The sequence below is a fragment of the Balaenoptera ricei genome, chromosome 5, assembly GCF_028023285.1.
Source record: "Balaenoptera ricei isolate mBalRic1 chromosome 5, mBalRic1.hap2, whole genome shotgun sequence".
Classification (NCBI taxonomy): Eukaryota; Metazoa; Chordata; class Mammalia; order Artiodactyla; family Balaenopteridae; genus Balaenoptera; species Balaenoptera ricei.
The window spans coordinates 55,735,272-55,762,124 of NC_082643.1; the positions used below are offsets into that span (position 1 = coordinate 55,735,272).

The window sequence follows — 26,853 nt, forward strand, 5'->3', positions numbered from 1 at the left end:
ATATTTTGGAGATTAATCCTTTGTCAGTTGTTTCATTTGCAAATATTTTCTCCCATTCTGAGGGTTGTCTTTTTGTCTTGTTTATGGTTTCCTTTGCTGTGAAAAGCTTTGAAGTTTCATTTGGTCCCATTTGTTTATTTTTGTTTTAATTTTCATTACTATAGGACGTGGGTCAAAAAAGATCTTGCTGTGATTTATGTCAAAGTGTGTTCTGCCTATGTTTTCCTCTAAGAGTTTTATAGTGTCTGGCCTTACATTTAGATATTTAATCCACACACTAAACAGCTTTTAAAGCAGCATTACAAGTAGGTTTTTTTTTTTCCAGTGGTGGAGAAAAACTTAGACTAATAATCCAGTAAGGAATGCAGATTTTCTTAACTTAATCTTGAGGAATGGGGAAGAATGGTATTATATAAGAAAAATGTGGACTTGTTTTCTGGGCCAATTTGCAAGGCTGGTTTAAAGAGCACAGGGGATAAAGTTATAAAAGGGCTGGATTACTGTAAAAGTTACAAATATGTAGTTAAATCAAAGTTATAGAGGCAAGTTTTGTCATGTAATTTATTCGATATTAGAGAAACAATCAGCAGTATCAAGTATTTATCTTGACCCTTGACAGTAAAAATATCACAACTGACTTAATCCTTTCCTGTTGGAAGAGTTTGCATTTCCTGTTCTGGATGCCACTGCCAAACATCGTGGTACTTTGAGTTGGTGTGCATGACTTCAACAACTGCTTTGACAATGCAGGAGTCTGAGTATTGCAAATGGCTGTTAGATTAATCACTGAGCTACCTGGGTTTAGTTCAGTAATTTCAATAAACACGTTTATTATTGGTAGTTCCACTTTATTGAAGTGCAGCAGAGGTACTCTACTGGCTCTTCCATTTGTAGTTCTCTGGAAGAATTATATTTTTTCTTGTCATTTTTTGTGTTTATATATTTTATTTTACATTTTAATAATGTTATGTACTTTAAAAAAGAAATGTTCTGTGTGTATAGATATTTGCATGATATAATGTAGTTGATATTCAGTTCTTCAAAAGGTCTTGCTGCTGTCAGATGTTATGCACTATATCCATCATGACTATATTAAACACAGCTCATATGTGAATAAATATAGGACATTTGGCCAAATAATAATAATGAAATAAATAATAATAATATTAATAACATAGATTCAAGACTTCACCTCACCATGTCCAACAATCCAAAGTTATGTCATAAACCCTGTCAAGTCACAACCTGCTCTTTACAAAGTCTTCCTTGATATCACCAACCAGGCCCCAACACCCTAACTATCTTCCCCTGACTTCCCTGGTCTGAAGCAGTAAAAAAGCCCAGTCAAAGTACTCTACACCCTTCCTGTAATAAATCAAACAAACCTAGCTTCGGTGATTTTGTATTTAATGAGTTTCTTACTGTAGTGCATTAAAAATGACTATGTTTGCTTTGTATCTCCTCCTATCAAGAGGTGGAAGCTACTTCTCCACCCTTTGAATATGGACTTGACTAGTGACTTGTTCTAAAACTCAACAGAAGAAGCAGAAGTGACATTGTGTGAGTTCTAAACCTAGGCCTAAAACTTTCATGCAAGCTGTTATAGAATTCTGCTTTCATCTCAAAAAGTTCAAGCTTGTCTGTTGGAGGGGCCACAAGAAAGTGAAAATCAAAGCTTCCTACTAATCTGCCAAACTCCAGCTATGTGACTGATGCCTTCTTGGATCATTCTGCCCCAGCTAAGCTGATGGCTAACTCTATTCTAAAGAGTAAGCTCAGGGAAGCTCCAAAGATAACACTTCCCTGACCCCAGACCAAATTGCTGGTCCAGAGGGTCATGAGCAAATAATATGGTGTTGTTTTAACCCTAAGTTTAAGAATGGTTGGTTATTTTTTTGTATGGTGTTAGGAAGGGTTCTAATTTCATTCTTTTACATGTCGCTGTCCAGTTTTCTCAGCACCACTTATTGAAGAGGCTGTCTTTGCTCCATTGTATATTCTTGCCTCCTTTATCACAGATAAGTTGACTATATGCACGTGGGTTTATCTCTGGGCTTTCTATCCTGTTCCATTGATCTAAATTACAACACTCCCTAACACCATACACAAAAATAAACTCAAAATGGATTATAGATCTAAATGTAAGACCAAACAGTATAAAACTTTTAGACGAAAACATAGGCCGAACCCTCTATGACATAAATCACAGCAAGATCCTTTTTGACCTACCTCCTAGAGAAATGGAAATAACAACAAAAATAAACAAACAGGACTTAATGAAACTTAAAAGTTTTTGCACAGCAAAGGAAACCATAAACAAGACAAAAAGACAACCCTCAGAAAGAAAGAAAATATTTGCAAACAAAGCAACTGACAAAGGATTAATCACCAAAATATACAAGCAGCTCATGCAGCTCAATATCAAAAAAACAAACAACCCAATCCAAACATGGGCAGAAGACCTAAATAAACATTTCTCCAAAGAAGATATACAGATTGCCAACAAACACATGAAAGGATGCTCAACATCTCTAATCATTAGAGAAATGCAAATCAAAACTACAATGAGGTATCACCTCAAACCAGTCAGAATGGCCATCACCAAAAAATCTACAAACAATAAATGCTGGAGAGGGTGTGGAGAAAAGGGAACCCTCTTGCACTGTTTGTGGGAATGTAAATTGATACAGGCACTATGGAAAACAGTATGGAGGTTCCTTAAAAACTAAAAATAGAACTACCATATGACCCAGCAATCTCACTACTGGGCATATACCCTGAGAAAACCATAATTCAAAAAGAGTCACGGACCACAGTGTTCACTGAAGCCCTATTTACAATAGCTAGGACATGGAAGCAACCTAAGTGTCCATCAACAGATGAATGGATAAAGGAGATGTGGCACATATAGACAACGGAATATTACTCAGCCATATAAAGAAATGAAATTGAGTTATTTATAATGAGGTGGAGGGACCTAGAGTCTGTCATACAGAGTGAAGTAAGTCATAAAGAGAAAAACAAATACCATATGCTAATACATATATATAGAATCTAAAATATATATATATATATATATATATATATATATATATATAGTTCTGAAGAACCTAGAGGCAGGACAGGAATAAAGAAGCAGACATAGAGAATGGACTTGAGGACCCGAGGAGGGGGCAGGGTAAGCTGGGACGAAGTGAGAGAGTGGCATGGACACATATACACTACCAAATGTAAAATCAATAGCTAGTGGGCAGCAGCCGCATAGCACAGGGAGATCAGCTCGGTGCTTTGTGACCACCTAGAGGGGTGGGATAGGGAGGGTGGGAGGGAGGGAGATGCAAGAGGGAGGAGATATGGGGACATATGTATAAGTATAGCTGATTCACTTTGTTATAAAGCAGAAACTAACACACCATTGTAAAACAATTATACTCCAATAAAGATGTTAAAAAAAATGGTTGGTTATACAGCAATATATAACAGAGATATTTTGATTTATCAAAAACACAGTACATATGTAGCTCTTTAAATAAACAAGCCCGAAGAATATTAATATAGTGGATCAGTGTCAAATTGGAAAAAAGTCCGGAGTGTCAAAGACTTCTAGGTTACTCATACAAACTCTATAATGGTTGATAAACTTTCATTGAGAAACTATCATATTTCCATTTCCTCACTACTCTTAACAAAATATATCTTTTTAATTTGAAATTTATATATTATACATATATATGTGTGTGTATGAATTCTAAGAAACACAAAGAAAGTAAGGTTTCTTTTAAAATACTAGAGGGAAAATGTAATAAGTAAAAAAGGGACTTACCTAATACTCCACTGTACACAGAGAATCCCCGGGCTGTGGTAACTGTGACTATTTTACTCCTTTTGGTCACGGTGAATTGGGACCATATACTTTTGGAAGAATAGTTACTATTGTTTGTGATATATCAGGTACTGGATAAATATGAGAAAAACAGAAATTATGAGTAAATGAAGGTACATGTTTGTTTCTGCATTATATTTTCTGTGGCAAATATAATGACAGAATGAGGACTCTAAACCATCATATTAAGGCTAAGTGAGAAAACCAGAGGAGCGTCCTTAGCAGCTCCTAATATAAAGAAATTCTCACCTCTTGCAGAAGGGAAAAAAATCAGTATCATTTTAAAATAAAACATTTCCAGTTCTACTTAAATTCCCAACCTAGTTTTAAATTTTTCGAAGATCAAGACCCTAGTTGAGAAAGAGCAGAATGCCCAAGAAATAGTTAATGTATGTGAAAATCTTGAATTCCTAGATTCCCATGAGCTTATTCCTCTCTATGAAGGGGTAGCACTTCTCCATTGCTTGAGGATGATATACTGTCCTCTACCCTTCAGAACATCTTGCATCCCTGCCAGTATCTGCTCTTATCTCCCTTCTTGGCCAGAGGCCAATACCTAGGGTTAATCACGTGTATAAAGCCAGGTATAAGATGGATCTACTAAGGGAGGAAACATAGTATAACTCAAAAGAACTGGAGGACCTACTAGTAGGAACTGAGAGATTATATGTGGAACTGTATGCTGAGGAAAGGATTAAGGAAAGTAGAAGATAAAGTTGTATAAGGAAGCATCTTTTTAAATTTTGGAGCACTCTCTCAGGACATAGGATTTAATACCTGGGTTTAGACTCCAGGAGAAACTTGGAAAAAGTGATGACCTATAGGAAGTAAAACTGATATGCTGAAAGTGCCATGATAAACAGTGAAAGAAGGAATCCAAAGGCTTAGAGTAGTGGATATATTAAGATTTATATGCTTGTAAGTCTGGAAAATCTACCACATGATTGTTTACTGAAGTTATAAAATGTTCATCGTGGCCATACTGTGAGGGCCAGGCTGTTGGCAGTAACAAAACTGAGCTCAATGATGTTAATTGTAATCAAATTCAAAAATAATACAGACTAGGTAATGGCACTCAGTCATCAGAAGTCAAGCAGTCACAATGGTCACAGTGAACAGTGAGATTACAGTGGCAGCCGGGCAGTCTTAACCCATGAAAAGCTATCAATATGGTGATAGAGATAAACAGGCCACCAAAAAGGGCATTGTCCCGTCTATTCTACCAGAAGAGCTCGAGGATGAGTATCCGAAGGATGAGTCCCATCGCTTCCCTCAAATCATAATCACTTGCCAAGCTTTTAGACCTGAGAGTTTTTAGACCTGATCCACTGACTAATGAAGAGACTGGGTCCTTTAGAGGAAGAACGCTGTAGCATCACAGTAAGTGTATGTGCTAATAATTTCCTCAATTCTTTCCCAAGAGGACGGCAGCATCCTGGGACAGCTGATGATTTTTTCAGTCCCTCAAATATATAATTGGATAGAAATACTTTGTCAGTGGCACAAATCCAAACTGTATCCTTGACATGTGGGATAAAAGTTGTAATAGTGGGAAAGGTCAGGTAGAAGCACTCTGTATTAGATTCCTAGGGCTACTATAACAAATTATCACAAATTTTGTAGTTTATAACAACTGAAATTTATTCTTTCACAGTTATGGAAGCCAGAAGTCCTAAATCAAGGGGGTGTTATGGTCCATTACTTTTTGAGATTTCTTGAAAAATCCATTCCATGGCTCACTACAAGATTCTGTTGGCTTCTGACAATGCGTGCTGTTCCTTGGCTGTGGTTTCTCTCCAGTTGCTGTCTCTCTTCACATCACCTCTTCCTTTGTGTGTCTATAAACCTCTTCCATCCTTCTTGCCATAAGAATATCTGTCATTGGATTTAGAGCCCATCCTAAATCCAGTAGGAACTTATCTTGATATCCTTAACTTAATTACAGGCATATTTCAGAGGTACTGCAGTTTGGGTTTCAGACCACCATAACAAAGCAAAAATCACAGTAAGATGAGTCACAGATTTTTTGGTTTCTCAGTGTATATAAAAGTTATGTTTACACTACAATGTAGTCTATTAAGTGTATAAAAATGTACCTTCCTTGATTAAAAAGTGCTCTATTGCTAATAAATCTGAACGTTCAGTGGGTCATAATCTTTTTGCTGGTGGAGGTCTTGCCTTGTTAAAGACTGTTAACAGATCAGGGAGTTGGCTGCTTAAGACCAGGTTGACTGTGACAATTTCTTAAAATAAGAAAACACTGAAGTCTGCACATCAACTGACTCTTCCTTTCATGAATAATTTCTCTGTAGCATGCAATGTTGTTCGATAGAAGTTTACTCTCAGTAGAACTTCATTGAAAATTGGAGTCTATCTGCTCAAACCCTGCTGCCACTTTATCAACTAAGTTTATGTAATATTCTAAATCCTTTATTTTCATTTCAACAATTTTCACAGCATCTGCACCAGCTGTGCTTTCCATTTCAGGAAATCACTCTCTTTGCTCATCCATAAGAAGCAACTTCTCACCGGTTAGTTCTATCGGAGATTGCTGCAGTGAATTCAGACCTTCAGGGTCCACATCTAATTCAAGTTCTCTTTCTATTTCCACCACATCTGCAGTTCCTTCCCCCACTGAAATCTTGAACCCCTCTAAATCATCCATGAGAGCTGAAATCAACTTCTTTCAAATCCCTGTTAATGTTGAGATTTTTACTTCTTCCCATGAATCACAAATGTTCTTAATGGTGTCTAGAATGGTGAATCCTTCCCAGAAAATTTTCAACAGACTTTGCCTAGCTCCATCATTGGGATCACGATCTGAGGCAGCCATAGCCTTAAAAAATGTATTCCTTAAATAATAAGAGTTGAATGTTGCAATTACTCTTTGATCTGTGGGATGCAGAATGGTTGTTGTGTTAGCAGGCATGAAAACTACAGTAATCTCATTACACATCTCCATCAGAGCTCTTGGGTGACCAGGTGCTTTGTCAATGAGCAGTATATTTGAAAGGAACCTTTTCTTTCTGAGCAGAGGACTCAACACTGGGCTGAAAATATTCAGTAATCCATGTTGTAAAGAGGAGATGTGCTGTCATCTGTTTTGTTGTTCCATTTATAAAGCACAGGCAGAGTAGATTTAGCATAATTCTTAAGGGCCGTAGGACTTTTGGAATGGTAAAAGAACACTGGCTTCAACTTCAAGTCACTAGCTGCTTTGGCCCCTAACACGAGAGTCAGCTTGTCCTCTGAAACTTTAAAGTCAGGCATTGACTTCTCTTCTCTAGCTATGAAAGTCCTAAATTGCATCATCTTCCAATATAAGGATCTTTTGTCAACATTGAATGTCTGTTGTTTAGGGTAGCCACTTTTATGAATGATCTTAGCTAGATCTTCTGGATAACTTGCTGTAGCTTCTACATCAGCACTTGCTGCTTCACCTTGCACTTTTATGTTATGAAGGTGGCTTCTTTCCTTCAACTAGATGATTCAAACTCTGCTAGTTCCAACGTTTCTTCTGCAGCATCCTCACCACTCTCAGCCTTCTCAGAACTGAAGAGAGTTAGGGCCTTGTTTTGGATTAGGCTTTGGCTTAAGAGAATGTTGTGGCTGATTTGATCTCCTATCTAGACCACAGAAATTTTCTCCATATCAGTAATAAGACTATTTCACTTTCTTATCATTTGTGTGCTCGCTGGAGTAGCACTTTTCATTTCCTGCTAGAATTTTTCATTTGCAAAACTATTCCTTGATTTTGTGCAGGAGGCCTAGATTTTGGCCTACCTTAGCTTTCCACCTGCCTTCATAACTAAGCTTTATTATTTCTAGCTTTTGATTTAAAATGAAGTACATTCAACTCTTCCTTTTACTAGATACTTAGAGGCCATGGCAGTGTTATTAATGGCCGAATATCAATACTGTTATGCCTCAGGGAAGGGGGAGATCTGAGGAATGGAAGAGAGACAGGGGAATAGCCAGTTGATGGAGCAGTTAGACCACATATATTTATTGATTAAGTTCACCATCTTATATGGGTGAGGTGTTCTGGTGCAACCCCACAACTTAAAATAGCAACATCAAAAATCACTGATCACAGATCACCATAGAAAATATAATAATAATGAAAAAATTTGAAACATTTCAAGATCACCCAAACGTAACACAAACATATGAAGTGAGCAAAGGCTGTTGGTAAATGGCACGGATTGACCTAATTCACTCAAGGTTACCACAAACTTTCACTTTGTCAAAAGCCAGCATGTGTGAAGCACAATAAAGCAAAACACAACAAAACAAGGTATGACTGTACATTTCAAGGACCCTTTCTCTATATAAGATCAGTTTCATAGTTACAACATGGACATATTTTGGGATATCCACTATTCAACCCACTATAGCCTTGAAACATCTTCCTCTCACCACCACCCTGACCCAAACCAAAGCACAAACAGAAGATAAGATCACATTTCTATGGATGGTACAAATTAACGATCTCAAAAAGTTAAAGAATGCAGGATGATTAGCTCCACCATATCTGGGCCCTGCAAAACCAAAAGATCCTGGAAAATGGTACTGGCCTCCTGCAAACTCATCCAAGAATTCACTCTACTCTCAGCCTCTCTTTAAGATGGGATATCTCTGCTAGAGCCTATTAACACATCTTCAGGTACATAGTAGGAGGTCATTTCTTTGGTGATTGTGTTCTCTGCCATCTCTATCTGAGAAGATCAGACAGAGTGCTCATTCACTTGGGAACAGAAACAGCAGACATTTACAAGAAACTGGGAGATAAACCCTATGAATATTCAAGTGTGATCTGCCACATCAGTGACATTAATTGGAATTCAGTGATCAGGGGTATTTGAGGTCATGATTTCCAAAAGAGAATAGATTTTTGTATTTGCCTTTCTTTCTACAAAGAGGAAAAAACAATAGTTATTTGTAGGCCTTTCCAGGAATTGAGGAAAGCATATGTATTCCATCCTGTGACTCATATGCCAGGTAACACAAAACACAAAACTACCAGTTTTGAGTGGGCCCATAGCAGAACAGAATTCTGCAGTTGGTGTAGCCTGTGATGGGCTATAATATTAGGTAGACCTTATAGTATTAAATACATCAATAGTGAGAAAAGACACTGTGTGGAATCTCTGCCAAGGTTAATGGCAGAATCACGACATAGCAACACAAAGTCATCTGGACTGAAGAATTACATGTGTTTGGAAAAACAACTCCTGGCATGCTATGGGACCCTGTTAGAGATGGAACAGTCAACCATAGAACAGAATGTTATTTCCTACCAGAGATTATCCATCATAGAATAGGGATTAAGCAATAAAGTAGGCAAAATTACCCAGCCAGGTCACATCAGACAGCCTTTACTATCATCCACCCCAGTGCCTGTCCCTAGAACAAATTAACAAAGTGGTTACGGTGACAGCGAGTGGAGCTATGCATGGGCTCCAATGTATGGGCTCCTGTTTACCAAGGCTTATGTAACTACCCCCTAACTGAGTATCAAGATGATCACATCTGCTAGGAATCTAATTAAACACTGAGTTCCTGATAAGGCACTGTTGTATGAGTAGACCAACTGGATACTGGGGGCCAATTTCCTAACTTGGATCTCTTCCACACTGGCTATTTACCCTGACAGGAATAGTCACATATACTAGGAATTACTTTATCTTATTATCTGCATGAACTCTGCAAAAAGGTCACATTCCATTAACCAGGAATTTTAGCAATTTTAACAGTTCATAACACTGAAAGATATAAAAATGGTAAAAAATCAAGATATTTTAAGGTCATGGGTGAAAATTGACTTCAGCATGTGAACACAAACAAAGTCTTACTTACCAAATGACTAGCTTACTTATTTGGTAGAAAACAGTGTGGGACATTTTGAATTTCCAAATTATGCTGTTCTTATTCCAGATGTCAATTCTCCTCAAATTCTAATTTCTTTTTCTTCAATCATTGATACCCCCAGTTTCTGCTGTTGATTCTATTTGGGGCAATGTAATCTCAAAAGTGGCTACAGTCAGAAAGCTATAGTGATCTTAGGGTTCACCTAATTAGCTTCCCTTCTCTTAGTTGTCATGTTTCTGTGATGCCTGATTTCATAACTGAAAATAGTGTTACATATAATTTGTCCAGTTTTCTATTTGTTCATGGCAGAGGGTTAGTCTGGTCCTTGTTAACACTATCATGGCCAGAAATGGAGTCAATACCTTAAATGACTTAATTACTAAGCAGTTTAACCAATTTGGAATAGTCTTTGAGTAGACAAATGGAAGCAGAAACTAAGGAAGATTTCCAACAAAAAGGGAATTTTTGTAATGTAGAAATTCAGTGACTCGCTGAACTCATATGTAAGAGAAAGTACATCCTCTTGTTTTTCCAAACTTACTAAGATTAGGAGAACAAAGTAAACACCTTTTATTCCTCCTAAAGTACATCCAGGCCAGGAAACACCTAATAATATTGAGAGAGTAATGTTGATAATGGATAAATTTGTTGGCTCTGGGTCAAAGTTCTTTAACTCTTCTGTAGTTCATGACAAATATAATTCTGAAAAAGTGTTGATGCAGAGAATTTTTTAGTGACATCTAAGCATTATTTAAATTTTTTTTTCCAGTTTATTGAGATAAAATTGACACATAACATTGTATAATTTTGAGGTGATTTGAAATGCTTATATATTACAAACATATACTGGTATTAATTAACACCTCTATGACATCACGTAATTATCATTCTTTTCTTTTGTGGTGAGAAAATTGAAAATCTATTCACTTAACAACTTTCAAGCATAATACAATACTATTAACAAATATCACCATTCTGTACATTGAATGCACAGAACTTATTCATCCTATAGCTGGAAGTTCTTGCCCTTTGACCATCTTCTCCCCCTTTACCTTAACCCTCAGCCCCCGGAAACTATCATTCTATTCTCCGTTTCTATAAGTTTAGCTTTTTTAGATTCCATATATAAGTGATATCATACAGTATTTGTCTTTCTCTATCAGACTTATTTAACTTAACATAATGACCTCAAGGTCCATCCATGTTGTGGCAAAAAGAAAGACTTCCTTCTCTCTCATACATAGCTAAAGAATTTTCGATTGTATGCAATGTATCACATCAACTTTATCCACTGATGGACACTCAAGTTGTTTCCATATTTTGGCTGTAGTTAATAATGCTGAAATAAACATGAAAGTGCAGATATCTCTCCAAGATTCTGTCTCCATTCCCATTGGATATATACCCAGAAGCAGAATTGCTTAATCATGTGGTAGCTTTATTTTTCTTTTGAGAAACCTACATAGTGTTTTCCATAGTAGCCATATTAATTTACATTTCCCAAAACAGTATACTAGAGTTCTCTTTTCTCCACATCCTAACCAACACTTTTTATACTTTGTGTTTTGATGATAACCATTCTAACGGGAGTGAGTTGACATATCACTGTGGCTTTGATTTGCATTTCTGTGATCTTTAGAAATGTTGAGCACATTTCAATGTAGTTGTTGGTCATATATGTATTCTTTGGAAAAATTATTCAATGTGTCTGCCCATTTTTAAATTAGACTATTTTTACTGTTAAATGTATGAGTTTTTTTCTTAAGTAATTTTTAGTGGAATATAGTTGATTTACAATGTTGTGTTAGTTTCTGCTGTACAGCAAAGCAAATTGGGAGATTGGGTTTGACATATGAATTCTTTTTATATTTTGGATATTAATGTCTTATCAGATATATGATTTGCTAACATCTTCTCCCATTCTGTCAGTTACCTTCTCTTTTGTTGATTTTTCCTTTTTCTGTGCAGAACTTATTAGTTTGATAAGGTCCCACTTGTTTATTTTTGCTCTTGTTGCTGTGCTTTTGGTGTCAATCCAAAAAATCGTTGCCAAGACCAATGTCAAGGAGCATTTCTCCTGTCTGTTTCTCTAGGAATGTCTTCAGTTTTTGTTATATTTAATTCTTTATCCATTTCATGTTAATTTTGTGAGTGGTGCTGTATAGGGGTTCAGTTTCATTCTTCTACATGTGGTGATCTGGTTTTCCTACCCCATTTACTGAAGAGATTATCCATTCCCCATTTAGTGTTATTGGATTTTGTGTCAAATATTAGTTGACCTTATTTATGACAGTTTTTTTTTGAACTCTCAATTCTGTTCCATTGGTCTATGTGCATATTTTATGCCAGTGCCATACCATTTTGATTATTATTATTCTTTGTAATATAATTTGAATCAGGAAGTGTGATGCCTCCAGCTCTGTCCTTCTTTCTTGGGATTGCTTTGGCAATTCAGGGTGTTTTGTGGCTCCATACAAATATTAGGATTGTTTTTTTCCTATTTTTGTGACGATGCATTGGAATTTTTATATTAACTGCATTAAATAGAGAACGCTTTGGTTAGTATGGACATTTTAACAATATTCTACTCATCCATGACTTTGTATATCATTACAACTTTTTGTGTCTTCTTCCATTTATTTTAAAAATGTCATAGTTTCCTGTGTACAGAACTTTCCTTTCACCTCCTAGGTAAATTTATTCCTACGCATTTTATTATTTGTTATGCTATTTTGAATGGGATTGTTTTCTTTGTCCCTTTTTTAGGTGTTTTGTTAATAGTGTGTAGAAACACAAATCATTTCTTTTATGTTTATTTTTATCCTGAAAATATACTGAATCCACTGATTATTTCTAACAGTTTTTTGGTGGAGTCTTTAGAATTTCCTATATATAAGATCATGTCATCTGCAAAGAAACACAATTTTACTTTTTCCTTTCAAATTTGGATGTCTTTTATTTTATTTATTTATTTATCTATTTATTTATTTATTTTTGGCTGATTGCTCTGGCCATGACTTCTAGTACTCTGTTGAATAGAGCATATGTGTTATTCCTGGTGAAATTTCAGAGGGAAAGTTTTCAATGTTTTATTATTTTCTATTATGTTATCTGTGGATTTGTCATGGATTGCCTTTATTATGTTGAGTCATGTTCTTTTTATACCCAGTTTAATTGTTTTTATCATGAAAAGATATTATGTTTTTTCAAAATTTTTGCATCTATTGAGATGATCACATAATTTTTATTTTTCATTCTCTTAATGTTGTGTATCACATTATTGATTTACTTATGTTGACCCATCCTTGAATCCCAGGGATAAATCCCATTTGATCATAGTGTATGGTCCCTTTTTTTGCACTGTTTAATTTGGTTTGCTAATGTCCTAGTGAAAAATTTTATGTCTATATTCGTCAAAGATATTGGTCTGTAATTTTTTACTCACTCAGATTTTGTTTTTCTGGGAAAGTATTTCTCTCTATTTTTGAAGGACATCATTTTCAGGTAAAATATTTTCGGTCACAGATTTTGTCTTTCAGAACTTTGAATATACGAACCAACTCTGTCCTGGCCTGCGAAGTTTCTACTGAGAAATCCAATAATATTCCAGTGGGGATTTCCTTGTATGATATGAGGTGTTTTTTAGACTTTCTCAGAACATTTCTATGGATATGTCTGTTCCACATTGCTTCTTTCCTCTTGAGGGGGATTTCTTTTGATTGTATGTCTCCTTTTGATCCCACAATGCAAGCCACATGTTGAGAGTCTCCCATTCATTTTCCCTAGTACCAAGTCCTGAAATGTTAGTTTGTGAGTATTCTTCCAATCCAACAGATATGGGTCCGATTTCTGCACTTGCTAATTCCCGCTTTCCATGGCAGTGCACAGAAGGATACATTTCTGTGGGTCAGGGAGGAGGAGCAGAGTGGTGTGGGTGAGGTACACAAAGCATTGGAGAAACCTGTGGCCACTCAGAGGGGTCTGCAGATGAGGTGCCCAAGGAGATGGTGGGAATCCTGATGGAGTCCACAAATTGTTTAGCAGGAAGAATCACAAAGTGGTTAGTAGCATTGCTTTGATGAGTTCTAAGGCCTGGCAATGATCCCAGCCTCTCGTAGTCCCTAAGCTTTTCAGATCACCTCAGTAATCTCGGTAAGGTGAGGAAAAAGTGGACATTCCTTATTGCTGGGGAAACCAGGCACTCACTCATACAATTTCACTTTCCCCTGTGGGAGACATTACATTTCACATGGATCTTTCTTGGCACTAAGCCACAATAATTGGGAAAGGATTGACCCAAAAAAGTGAAACTATTCATCTTACCCTCTTCAATGCACACGTTCTTGGAATTATTTGCTCCAGTGGTGGGACAAAACTTCTTCACTGGACTTTCTGATTCCCAGAAAGTTATGCTCACCCCTGGGGGACTGCCAAAATCATTGTTCTGTGGGGATGACAGTAGAGATATCCTATTCTGCAGCCCTGCTGATGTCACTACAGAAAAGAAATTCTTACCATGAAAACCTCAAAGGAAGCTGATATCAATGGAGGTGGAAGAACATAAGATTAGAAAGCAAGTCAGGATCTTGTGGGCCATTTCAGAGAGTATAGATTTTAATATATAGACGAGAGGAAGTTATTAAAGCATTTTACTCAAGTATGATAATTTCTAAAACAGATTTTTTTTTGAAAATCAGAAAAGTTTTTTATGGAGAGTGAGTTGCAGGTATGCAGAAGTTGAAGCAGTGATATCAGAAGTGTACTGCAGTAAGTCAAAGTTAGTTATAAAAATGACTAGAGTCAGATAGATGCAGTGAAGACTACAAATGAAAATAGGTTGATTTATAATTTGTGAGTAGAATGTATAGAAATAGTAAGCAATTGAATAATTACACAATTATATTTTTATTAAGGACCAGTTATTCTCATGATAATGTTATTATCATCATATATTCTTATTGATTAATTGCTAGAGGAAAATCAACTTTTTAAGCAAAAGGATTATAGATGAAGTTATTGTCCTAAATATCAGTGAATCCATTTTTACATGAGGTAGTGTCTTCCAGTTGTGAAGATCCAAGCAAAAAATAGAATTTTACATTATAAAAAGTATCTTAGAACAGGAAGGCAAAGAAAATAGAATTGGATGTGCTGGAAGGAAGGATAAGCTTATCAAGTTATGTTCTTCATGACTTCTCCATTCTAAGATATCTCTTCTCAATATAACATTAATCTGATGAGAACCAGAACTTGAACTCCTATCTTCAATAACAGTAAAAAGATATCTTTTTCTTTTTCTCTTAAAGATAGATGTTATTTAGCAGGAAAGGCACTGAATTTAGCTTCAGAACATTTGGATCTAAATCTCTCTGCCTTAACATCTCAAAGTGTGCATATTCTCTCCTTCTGGCAGTAAGTGATGGCCTCATTCTTATCTGCAATATTTAGCAGAATTATCAACATGAGAAACACTACAGAGACCATTTTGTTCAAAAGAACATTCAAATAAAAGCAGAGAAAAAGATCCAAAAAATCTAGTCTTATTTGAATATGCATCAGATGATGATGGATTTTCTTAACATTATTTAGAAATTATTATGGAGTTGTGTTTAACTTCACACCCCCTTTTTTTGATATCCTCTAAAAGAAGTTTGGTAACTCTCATTCTGAGGTTTGTTTTTTTTCCCTAACTTATTTTATTGACTTTATTGACATTTTTTTTTTCCATCAAGGCACTTGCGTTTCATTTTACTCTTCAATACAAAGTACACAACTCAAAGTTCAGCCCAACCTACTATAAATTGATTGGGAGGGTCAAGGACAAATCTTTGGATTGTGAGTTTCATGCACTTGGTATAAGCTCAGATTTAGTTTGAGCGAACTTAATATCATGAAGACTGTGAAAGGCTTCTGTGTCCTTTTTATGCTGCATCTATGGTTCTTTGACTCTGGAAGGACTGGGAAAGTACTTGTATGGCCCATAGATTTTAGTCATTGGATTAATCTAAAAGTTATTCTGGAAGAACTCCACCTTCATGGGCATGAGATAACCATCCTGGTACCTTCAACAAGTTCTCTGCTTGATCATACCAAGATTCCCTTTAATGTGGAGATACTTCAACTTTCAATAAGTAAAGAAAGTTTCATGGAAGAGTTCAGTGCTGATCTCTATACACTTTCTTTTGAACTGCCGAAACTTTCATGGTGGGACAGGCAAGTGAAACTGACAAAAGTTATAAACAATTTTTTCGCATCAGCCAAAAGAGTATGTGACAGTGCTGTCACAGACAAGGATTTACTCAGCAGGCTACAGGCAGCTAAATTTGATATCTGTATTGCTGACCCTTTAAGCTTTTGTGGGGAATTGGTGGCTGAACTCCTCAATATTCCATTTATATACTCTTTTCGGTTTTCCTATGGGAATGTCATTGAGAGATTGTGTGCTAGGCTTCCTGTGCTGTCTTCATATGTTCCTGGCATCACATCAAGACTGACAGACAACATGACTTTTATACAGAGACTGGAGAACTGGTTATTGTATACAATGAGTGATATGATGTCTTCATACTATGCATTTGCAGAATGGGATGAGTATTACAGCAAGATTTTAGGTAAGAGAAACTTGCATGTAATAATGATTCTTATTTCATATGTAAAATGTGAATATTTATCTGACTGTAGGAAAACTTACAAAAGCCTTTTTTAAGTGAGGACCCAAGCTCCTGTTGCTTAACTGTTTTGAGTGAAAACAATAAAAACAAGTCTTTTTCTTTCTTTTTTTAAACTTTTTCTTTTTTTTTAGATCATTGAGTACTGCAAATATATCAGAGAAGGAATATTCTCTATATTTCTCCATAAATTCTGTTTGATGCTACTAATTGTTTTTCAGAGTATCTGGAAAACCCAAATCTGACATCTGGAAAACCCAAATCAGATGTGTGCTTAAGTTCCATAACCTTGGACTATTTCTCTCTTGTTTACTTCTCCTTGTATACACTTCTTTTTTTTCTGATTAACCTGCTGTTTCTCAGGCTTTCTGTTTGCATCCTATCAAGGCTTGATTGACTGATTCCTGGACTTGGGAAGTGGTAAGCATGAAACTGGAAAATAAATAAATATATCTTGATTTCATCTGCTCTTGTCTTCCAAAGGAGAAACAAAGAAGATTTTTCTCTAAAGGACTATGTTTCTAGACTTTTAAACTTATCTCATTGTTATCTTGTTGTTATTGTTCTATTCATAATTGCATTAGAGGTCAACTAGAGAGCTTTGACCCTGAGCGCAAAGCTTTTCTCAATTTAAGCAAGTCTGTAACCACTTTAATTTTCCTTTTGCATAATTGGTTTTTTTTATTAAAGAAGCTTTTATTTAATTGTGTTAAGGATGATTTTCCATAGTATATTAGTTATCTTAGAGGAAGCAGTATCCTATTTATAGTATTTAGTTAGATTTTTTGAGATATAATTAATATATAACATTGTATTAATTTCAGGTGTGGATGAAAAAGTTAATCAATAGTCAATCTAAGAAATGGAAAACTTTATTTGAGCCAATGTGGGGATTATAACCCAGGAGACAGTCTTTCAGAAAGTTCTGAGGAATGCTTCACCCATTAGAAGGCAAAGCACAGTTATATGTTTCTGAGACAAAGGGTTTTACATCAAAGGGTTATACATCAGAGTAATGTATTGATGGTTTACATAGGCCAACAAAGCGAGTAATGAGTTACTGTGACCCTTTAGGGGATTAAGGAAAGAATGTTGTATCGTAAGGAGATACCTTGTTGGCACCAGCAGGAAATTGGCTTTTTTGTTTGTTTCGTTTTTGTTTTGTTTGCGAGCAGACATTCCTGTGTCTTCTAAGGAGATCTTGTTAATGTACAATGCAGATGCAAAATGTACACTAAAGGGGAACAGGGTGGTAGCTCAAATGGCAGAGAAAATTTTACATTAAATTTTTCTTGTCCTGCCTTAAAATCGTTTTGTTTCATCACAGGTAGACAACATAATGATTTTATATTTGTATATATAGTGAAATGATCGTCACAATAACTCTAGTTAACATTCATCACCACACATAGTTAAAAGTCTTTTTTATCTTGAGATGAGAACTTTAGATCTATTCTCTTAGCACATTTCAAATATTCAATACAGTATTATTAACTATAGTCACCATACTGTACATTACATCCCCAGGACTTACTTATTTCAGAACTGGAAGATTATAACTTTTGTCCACCTTTACCTACCTATTGTGCCCACCCTCCAACCGTAGGATCTTGCAACAACCAATCTGTTCTCTGAAACGTTTTTTTTCTTTTTTGTTTTGTTTTCTTTTGAGGTTCCACATCTAAATGATATCAAACAGTATTTGTCTTTCTCAGTCTGACTTACTTCATTTACCACAATTTCCTCAAGTTCCATTCTTGTTTATGCAAATGGCAGGTTGTCCCTTCCTCTCATGACTTAATATTACTCCATTGTTTATATAACCATGCTTTCTTTATCCATCATCCATTGGAAAACAGATTGTTGCCATATTATGGCCATTGTAAATAATGATGCAGTGGACATGAGAGTGAAGTAAGAATTTTATTTTGACTTTTTTGAGGAACATCCATACTATTTTCCAAAGTACCTGCAACAATTTACATTCCCACCAACAGTGAACAAGTGTTCCCTTTTCTGCACATCCTCACCAATATCTGTTATCTCTTGTCTTTTCGATGACAGCTATCCTAATAAGTGTGAAGTGATTCCTCACTGTGATTTTGATTTGCCTTTCTCTGATGATTAGTGATGCTGAGTACCTTTTTATGTATTTTTTGGCTATTTGAATATCTTCTTTGGAAAGATGTCTACTCAGGTCCTTTGCTCATTTTTTTAATTGAATTATTTGCATTTTTCTTTGTTTGTTTTTTGCTGTCGAATTCTATGAGTTCCTTAGACATTTTGGGTGGTAATGACAAATCAGATACATGGTTTGCAAATATCTTCTCCCATTTCATAGGTTGCTTTTTCATTTGTTGATCATTTCTTTTGCCGTTCAGAAGCTTTTAAATCTGAAGTAGTCTTCACTTTTTTATTTTTAATTTTATTGCTTATGCTTTTGGTGTCATATTTAAAAAACCATTGCCAAGACCCGTGTCAAGGAGCTTTTCCCCCTATGTTTCCTTCTAGGAATTTTATGGTTTTTCAGGTTTTATATTTATGTTTTTAATCCTTCGGAAGTTAATTTTTGTAGCAGAGTAAAATGGGGGTCTAGTTTCATTCTTTTGCATGTGAATATCCAATTTTTTCAGCAAAAATTATTTAGAAGACTGTCTTCCTCCATTAAGTATTTCTGGCTGCCTTGTGAAATATTAGTTGACCTTATATGCATGGGCTTATTTCTGGGCTGATCAATGGGTTTATTTTCATGCCAGTACCATATTGTTTTGATTAGTACAGCTTTAAAATATTGCTTGAAATCAGAAAGTGTGATGCTTCCAGGTTTGTTCTTCTTTATCACAATTGCTTTGGCTCTTTGGAGTCTTTTGCACTTCCATATGAATTTTAAAAGTGTTTTCTTTGCTACTAATTTTACCAGAAGTATCTCTAATGCCCTATCATTACTAAAAATTAATTTTATTCCTAAAGAATTAAAATTTACCCTTATAGTTGTGATCTATTATTTTATGTAGCCACTTCCTTTTTTCTTTTTCGGATATCTGTTCATAATTTCCTCTGGGAAATTATTTCTTCAACAACTCACAAACAATATGGGTGCTTCTAATGAAGTATGCTGCCCAGGAATATGCCATATATTCAAAAAAGGCATATGACCTAATCAAGATCGACATGTTGCACTGAGGATTTTTCTGGGCACTCTGTGACAGAAACAGGTGCTTATATCTCTAGGCTTGACCCTAAAAAAAAAAAATGTGGACAGAAACTGCTGTACCCACCTCTTACCCAGAGTCACAGCCCAAGCTGCAAAAGGCAAAACCGAAAAAAGATAACTTAAAATCTCATCCTATTGACATTTTCTGAGCCATGGATCAAGCAGTGACTGATCTACAGGTGTATTGAAGTTATTTGTTTACCTCTGGTTCCAGCAATTTTGTACTCAGTTTTGGAAGCTGTTTTATAGTGAGGCATAAGTTATAGGACATAACTCTGTCTCTGATTCCTCGCTAGCTCTTGGCACCTTAGAACATTCTTTTGGGGAACGTATCAATAATCTGAGAAAGAATAATAAAGGCTTGGTAAATAGAAGAAAAAATTTCTTTTACTCTTATAAATTTTAAAATGCTATTAGATATAGATTGTCATTCAGTATCAATTTAGTATCTTCCTTATAAAATGTATTCCAAGTATATTTTTCAAATTTTAACACTATAACTCATAACTTATACAATTATAAATTGAATCATGTCATAGATATGTTCAAATAATTGAGGAGGAAACAAGTAAGAAGGTATCTGGTTCAAACCATATTTTGAGGAAATATTAATATAACGTTTTGGGAGACAAAGGAATGTTAGGATAATACTATTGGGTTAGACACAAAAATGGTCAATGTCTAATAGGGCAATAAAATCATAATTTAGGGGGTGATCTTCTCTACCAGACAGAAATATACATGCCAAGTTTTTAACTTCACAGTGCCTGAACAAAAAAGTCCACAATAAATCAATAATAAATAACAAAATAAAATGTAGGCACACTTTCCTGAAGATGTAAATAATCCTTTAATCATTCAACAAATGCCCTAGCATTATATCAAATGTGGCATTGCTTTTGGAAATTTGGAAAAGCTCTTCCAAATCTGAGATATTTTCTCACAATCTCCTTATTCAGATCAATTATTTTTTTATTTCTCCTACAACATTATCTTCATTTCAATTAGAAGCATTAAGCACACCAGATTACTAAATCAGTAGTGGAGAATTAACAGGAAAAAGATGTCATCTTGATATGAAAGAAAGTGAACCAAACATATGACCCTGCAATTCTACTCCTAGGTTTATAACCAAGAAAAATGAACACATATGTCCACAGAAAACATATACATGAATGCTCATAGCAGCATTATTCATAGTAGACAAATGTGAAAACAACCCAAAAGTTCACCAACTAATGAATGAATGAACAAAATAATGTATATCCCTACAAAAATATCATTCAGCAGCAAAAAGTAATGAAATATTGATACATACTACCACGTGGATGACCCTTGAAAAACATTATGCTAAATGAAAGAAGGCTGCAAAAAAGACCACATAGTGTATGATTTCATTTATATTAAGTTAAAGAAGGTTTTTCTGGAATAGGCAAATGAAGGAAAAAGAAGATTAGTGGTTGTCACGGGCTGGGAAGAGGGAGAAATGAAGAATGACTGCCAATGGATACAGAATTTCTTTTGCAAGTAATAAATTTTTTTTAATTTAATAATGGTGGTGGTTTCACAATGTTATAAATGTACTAAAAACTACTGAATAGTTTATTTAAAAAGAAGAATTGTATGGTATATAAATTATTCCTCAATAAAACTGTCATTAAAAAAGTGTGGGAGTAAAGCATCACACAAAGAGAATAAAATTATACCCATGGCTGATACAAATAGGGCTCCAATATGGGGTCTGTACTGGGTCTGAAACTGGATTTTGAATACTTTTGTCATTACCAGAATAAAACCCCTAAATTACTGAGATTTGCTTGTGATCTCTTACATAGATAGATTGTCCTGGTCAGATCAAAACCCTTATATTTTCTGATCAAAACTTTAGCACACTTAGAACATCAAGGAGAATATTCAAAAAGCCATGCGGTGAGAAACCAGATAGCTATGGTTTCCTCCTATCGGTGATATGGAGTACGTATTTCAAAAGGACACCAAAACTCTGGGTAAGGTTCCTTATACCACAGTAATTGAATAGAATTCAGAAATGAAGCTCTGGTTCCAAACTAAGTAAAATGATTTAATTCAGAGTCACTAATTTGAGTTTTTATTCCGTTAATGTTCACTTGATTTCCACTTCAGTTCAAAGGTATCCCTTTTGTACTGTTTATCATCTAAATATGTCAAAATAGCAAATATTTCATCACCAAATTATTATGCAGTGCTCTCTCTTCACCAAAGAGGACAAAGTCTTGTAAAACAGGAGCTATAATTATGTACAGCAAAGGAATAATCACTTTTAAATTTTTATGAAAAGATTTCCATTCCTGATAGGATATAATTAGTTATGGAAGCACAGTCCCAAACACCAGAAGAAAAGATGGATAAATTTCAAAAGCTGTTTTTAAAAGATATCAGAGGCTTTTGGAGCAATGAGGATGAGATAAATTGGAATTCCAGAAGACGAGGAGACTCTACCATAGTAGGCTGGGATCACTGGCTGAGTTTCTTGTTCATTGCTCGGAGCACGTGTTGATTCTGAGCTTGGAGTGGGGCTCAGGCTTAGCTCAAGCAGAAAGAGTCTGTTGGCAGAGAGAAAGCAGCAGGCTTTTGCCTTGTTCCATACTTAAATCTGTGTTTGGTTATTCATAATCTCAGTATTGTGTACTCTTGGGAGGCAAAGGCCTATTGATTTCTCATGGGTTGCATAGAACTAATATTGCTTCTTTAAAGATTTTTCGTAGAAAATTCTATGGTAAAACATGTCTCACTTAACATATCAGATTGTTTTCCCTCTATCGTCTTCTATTTTTGTTCAGGAAAACGTACCACATTATGTGAGATTATGGGGAAAGCTGAAATGTGGTTGATTCGAACTTACTGGGATTTCGAATTTCCATTCCCTTACTTCCCTAACGTTGAATTCGTTGGAGGACTGCACTGCAAGCCTGCAAAGCCCCTGCCTAAGGGAATTAAGGTGCTCCTTTCTGCTTCTCTGAGTATTTACCTCCTGGAATCATTTCTAGTTTATTATTTTTTTAGTATTTGATCCTCAAACTGAAAACCTGGACACAGGAATTAATGGGAATTATCCACCTTAGACTATTACATTACCATTAAGTATTTACTACATTATTGTGGTAATCATTAGTGATGCGTATCAAATATGCCAGACATTTGACAACAAAAATGTCCCTAGCCCCTGAGTTTAGTGGAATCGTCCAATACTCTCAGGGCAATGAGCATGAACTGAAGTGACAGGTATCACTTCCAGGGCCAACACTTAATTGTCAGGTGCACTTACTCCAGAGTTCTCTTTTCCTTTGTGATGTCTTTGGGGGCTGTGTTCCAGAGTAGATACTCTGCCAATCTGAGTCCTGGTTAAAGAATATATATAACAGTTGCAGCTCAATAGATGGACATATGACATGAGAAAGAAATAATGTAACAGGGAAGAGCCAGATCTTGACTACATGTTGGATCTGTTTCTTTTACTTTAACCTTTGCTTTCCGCTGCTTTTGTTCACTAAAAGGATACTGTCTGTACATAATGGCCTGCCTTGGGGAACCCTACCCCTCTGCCTGAATGTTAAACCAAAGTGCCTTTGTTCAGGCAAACATCCAGACCCTGTCCACCTGTGGATGGCTACAAGAAAGAAGAAATTAACACATCCCCTCCCCGAGGCTGGCCGTTCTAGGTGATATTTGCAAAACTTATGGCCTTTTTACTTTACTTCCTCATCTCCCCCCCACTCTCTGTGCTATAAAAGAAACTGGCATCCAAACCCCGATAAGATGGTTATTTTGAGACTTTAGTCTGCCGTCTTCTCAGTTTGCCGGCTTTCTGAATAAAGTCGTATTCCTTGCCTCAACACCTCGTCTTCAGTTCATTGGCCGGTCCTGCAGCGAGCAAAGCGAGCCTGGACTTGGTAACAATAAGGTGTTGTTTTAGGCCACTGAGATTTTGGAGCTGAAAGTTATTTTGCATAACCTAGTCTAAAAAATGGACATAGTAGGGAAATTATAGTAGTTTGAGAAAAGATCAAATAGAGATGGATGGCCCACCCAAAATCCTGGCATAAGTTCAGTAATGGTGACCTGTTTGGTTTGAATAGAGGAGAGAAATTAGCCTGGAGAGGTGATCGCAGGATAGGTTATAAATAAACAAATGGGCAATACTAAGTATTCTTTACTTCAAATTTAAGGTCAATGAATGATCAATGTATAATTTTTAAGCAGTAACGTGATACAACTTACCCTTTCATAAATATTATCTATTGAATTGTTTGGAATGTAACAAGATTTAAAGGAGGGAAATGAGCTGAGATAGAGGTGCAATAGTTCCTGCAAGCCGTTATAGAGATCCAAACTACAATATGATAGCAATTTTCAGTAGAAATGGAGAGGTTTAGGAAGTATTTACAAAGAAAGTCAATAGGATTTTCTGATAGGCTGGAGATTAAGGGAGAGAGTTCCAGAATTAATCCTTGGCTTTTTGTTTCTTTGTACATGTCATTTCTTTACATTTCTTTATTTATTTTTTGTACAGGCAATTTAGTAGAGAATATTATCATTTACGAGGAGAAGAGGGAAAGGGAAGCAGTTGTGAGGGAAGATGATTTGTTCATATTTGCATATGCTGAATGCGGTACAATGCAGTGTCTAGCAAGCATCTATCAAATACATTGGTTTAATCTCAGGGAACAGATTTATGTAGTATTTGTGTTTTTTTAATTAATAGACTATTTTTAGAGACACATTCACAGCAAAATTGAGCACAAAGTACAGAGAGTTCCACCTATCTCTTGCCCCCTCCCATGCACAGCTTCCCCAACCATCAATATCCCACACTCCTGCAGCACATCTGTTACATTTTATAAACCGACATTCACATTAATCTCAACCAATGTCCATTGCATACAAAAATGTTAACTCTTTGTGTTGTACATTCTATATTTTGATAAATATATAATGACATGTATCTACCCTTATACTCTCATACAGACTCTCCACTGTCCTAAAAATTCCCTGTACTCCACTTCTTCATCCTTCCCTGTCCCTAAATCTCTGGAAATCACCATTTTTTTTACTTTCTCCATAGATTTGCCTTTTCCATAAGCAGTAGTCTCACATTAGTAGTCAAGGAATAAGAACTCATGACTTTTTACTGGCTACTTTTTGTGAGCATTACATCACCCAGAGTGAAAAACAGAACTTGGGGTGGATCAAAATACTATAAACTAGATGCCTAAGCCTTCTGTGAAGAGGGGTTATTCCTGAAAACCTGACCGTTGACATTAGAGCAATAGATGACAATATAGAATAAAGACATAAAGACAAGGATACTTTTTTAAAAAATTGAACTTTTAAAAAATATTTTATTTTATTATTTTTCTTTTTACTAGGGTATACTTGCTTTACAATGTTGTGTTAGTTTCTACTGTACAGTGAAGTAGAGTTCCCTGTGCTATACAGCAAGTTCTCACTAGTTATTTATTTTTTACATATTAGTGTATATATGTCAATCCCAATTTCCCAATTCATCCCACCCCCCCTTTCCTCCCTTGGTGTCCATACATTTGTTCTCTACATCTGCGTTCTATTTCTGCCTTGCAAGCAGGTTCAACTGTACCATTTTTCTAGATTCCACATATATGTGTTAATATATGATATTTGTTTTTCTCTTTCTGACTTAACTTCACTCTGTATGACAGTCTCTAGGTCCATCCACATTTCTACAAATGACCCAGTTTCGTTCCTTTTTACGGCTGAGTAATATTCCATTGTTTATATGTATCACATCTTCTTTATCCATTCATCTGTCGATGGGCATTTAGGTTGCTTCCATGACCTGGCTATTGTAAATAGTGCTGCAATGAACATTGGGGTGCATGTGTCTTTTTGAATTTTGGTTTTCTCTGGGTTTATGCCCAGTAGTGGGATTGCTGGATCATATGGTAATTCTATTTTTAGCTTTTTAAGCAACCTCCATACTGTTCTCCATAGTGGTTGTATCAATTTACATTCTCACCAACAGTGCAAGAGGGTTCCCTTTTCTCCACACCCTCTGCAGCATTCATTGTTTGTAGATTTTTTGATGATGGCCATTCTGACTGGTCTGAGGTGATACGTCATTGAAGTTTTGATTTGCATTTCTCTAATAATTAGTGATGTTGAGCATCTTTTCATGTGTTTTTTGGCCATCTGTATGTCTTCTTTGGAGAAATGTCTATTTAGGTCTTCTGCCCATTTTTGGATTGGGTTGTTGTTTTTTTGATACTGAGCTGCATGAGCTGTTTGCATATTTTGGAGATTAATCCTTTGTTGATTCATTTGCAAATATTTTCTTCCATTCTGAGGGTTGTCTTTTTGTCTTGTTTATGGTTTCCCTTGCTGTGCAAAAGCTTTTAAGTTTTATTAGGTCCCATTTGTTTATTTTTGTTTTTATTTCCATTACTCTAGAAGGTGGGTCAAAAAGATCTTGCTGTGATGTATGTCATAGAGTGGTCTGCCTATGTTTTCCTCTAAGAGTTTTATATTGTCCAGTCTTACATTTAGATCTTTAATCCATTTTGAGTTTATTTTTGTGTATGGTGTTAGGGAGTGTTCTAATTTCATTCTTTTACATGTAGCTGTCCAGTTTTCCCAGCATCACTTATTGAAGAGGCTGTCTTTTCTCTATTGTAATATTCTTGCCTCCTATGTCATAGATTAGTTGACGATAGGTGCATGGGTTTATCTCTGGGCTTTATATCCTGTTCCATTGATCTATATTTCTGTTTTCGTGCCAGTATCTTTGGAACAGGGTCTTTTCTTTTTACAATTTAGCCCCATCTATTGAAGAACTAGAGGGAGAATCACAGTTAATCATGTATGTGTGTTCTTATAACTCTCAGCACAACAATCCTCTAGTGAATGTGACCCAACTAAGGATCTGCAGTAAGACTCAGACTTTCATCTTTTCCTTGTAAGGAAGACATAGGAAAATGTTGGGGAGAGGAGTGAAAAATTTCCCTCGCACTACAACATGATAAAAATGTCAGTTTGATTTTGAATGCCACAATATGTTTGTGGAATTACAGAATTTGTTTTTCTTTGTTTTTCGTGCATCTCGGGGTGACAGAATGTATTAATCATACTCTCAGTTCATTCCACTCCATAATCAGCCCATGACAAACATCTCTTTTGGTTGATTTTTCTTACATTTTTTCTTTATC

The 26,853-nt window shown here is 35.7% G+C and overlaps 1 protein-coding gene across 1 annotated transcript in view; it reads left to right on the forward strand.

The window, feature by feature from the left end:
- The first annotated feature begins 15,644 nt into the window (after window positions 1-15,644).
- The window catches only part of LOC132366473 (UDP-glucuronosyltransferase 2C1-like), a 30,663-nt gene continuing 19,454 nt past the window's right edge, over window positions 15,645-26,853 (forward strand). Inside the window, exons 1-2 of the mRNA XM_059924068.1 lie at window positions 15,645-16,365; window positions 22,456-22,613. Of these exons, the coding sequence (XP_059780051.1) occupies window positions 15,645-16,365; window positions 22,456-22,613 (879 nt within the window). The remainder of the gene's footprint in view (window positions 16,366-22,455; window positions 22,614-26,853) is intronic.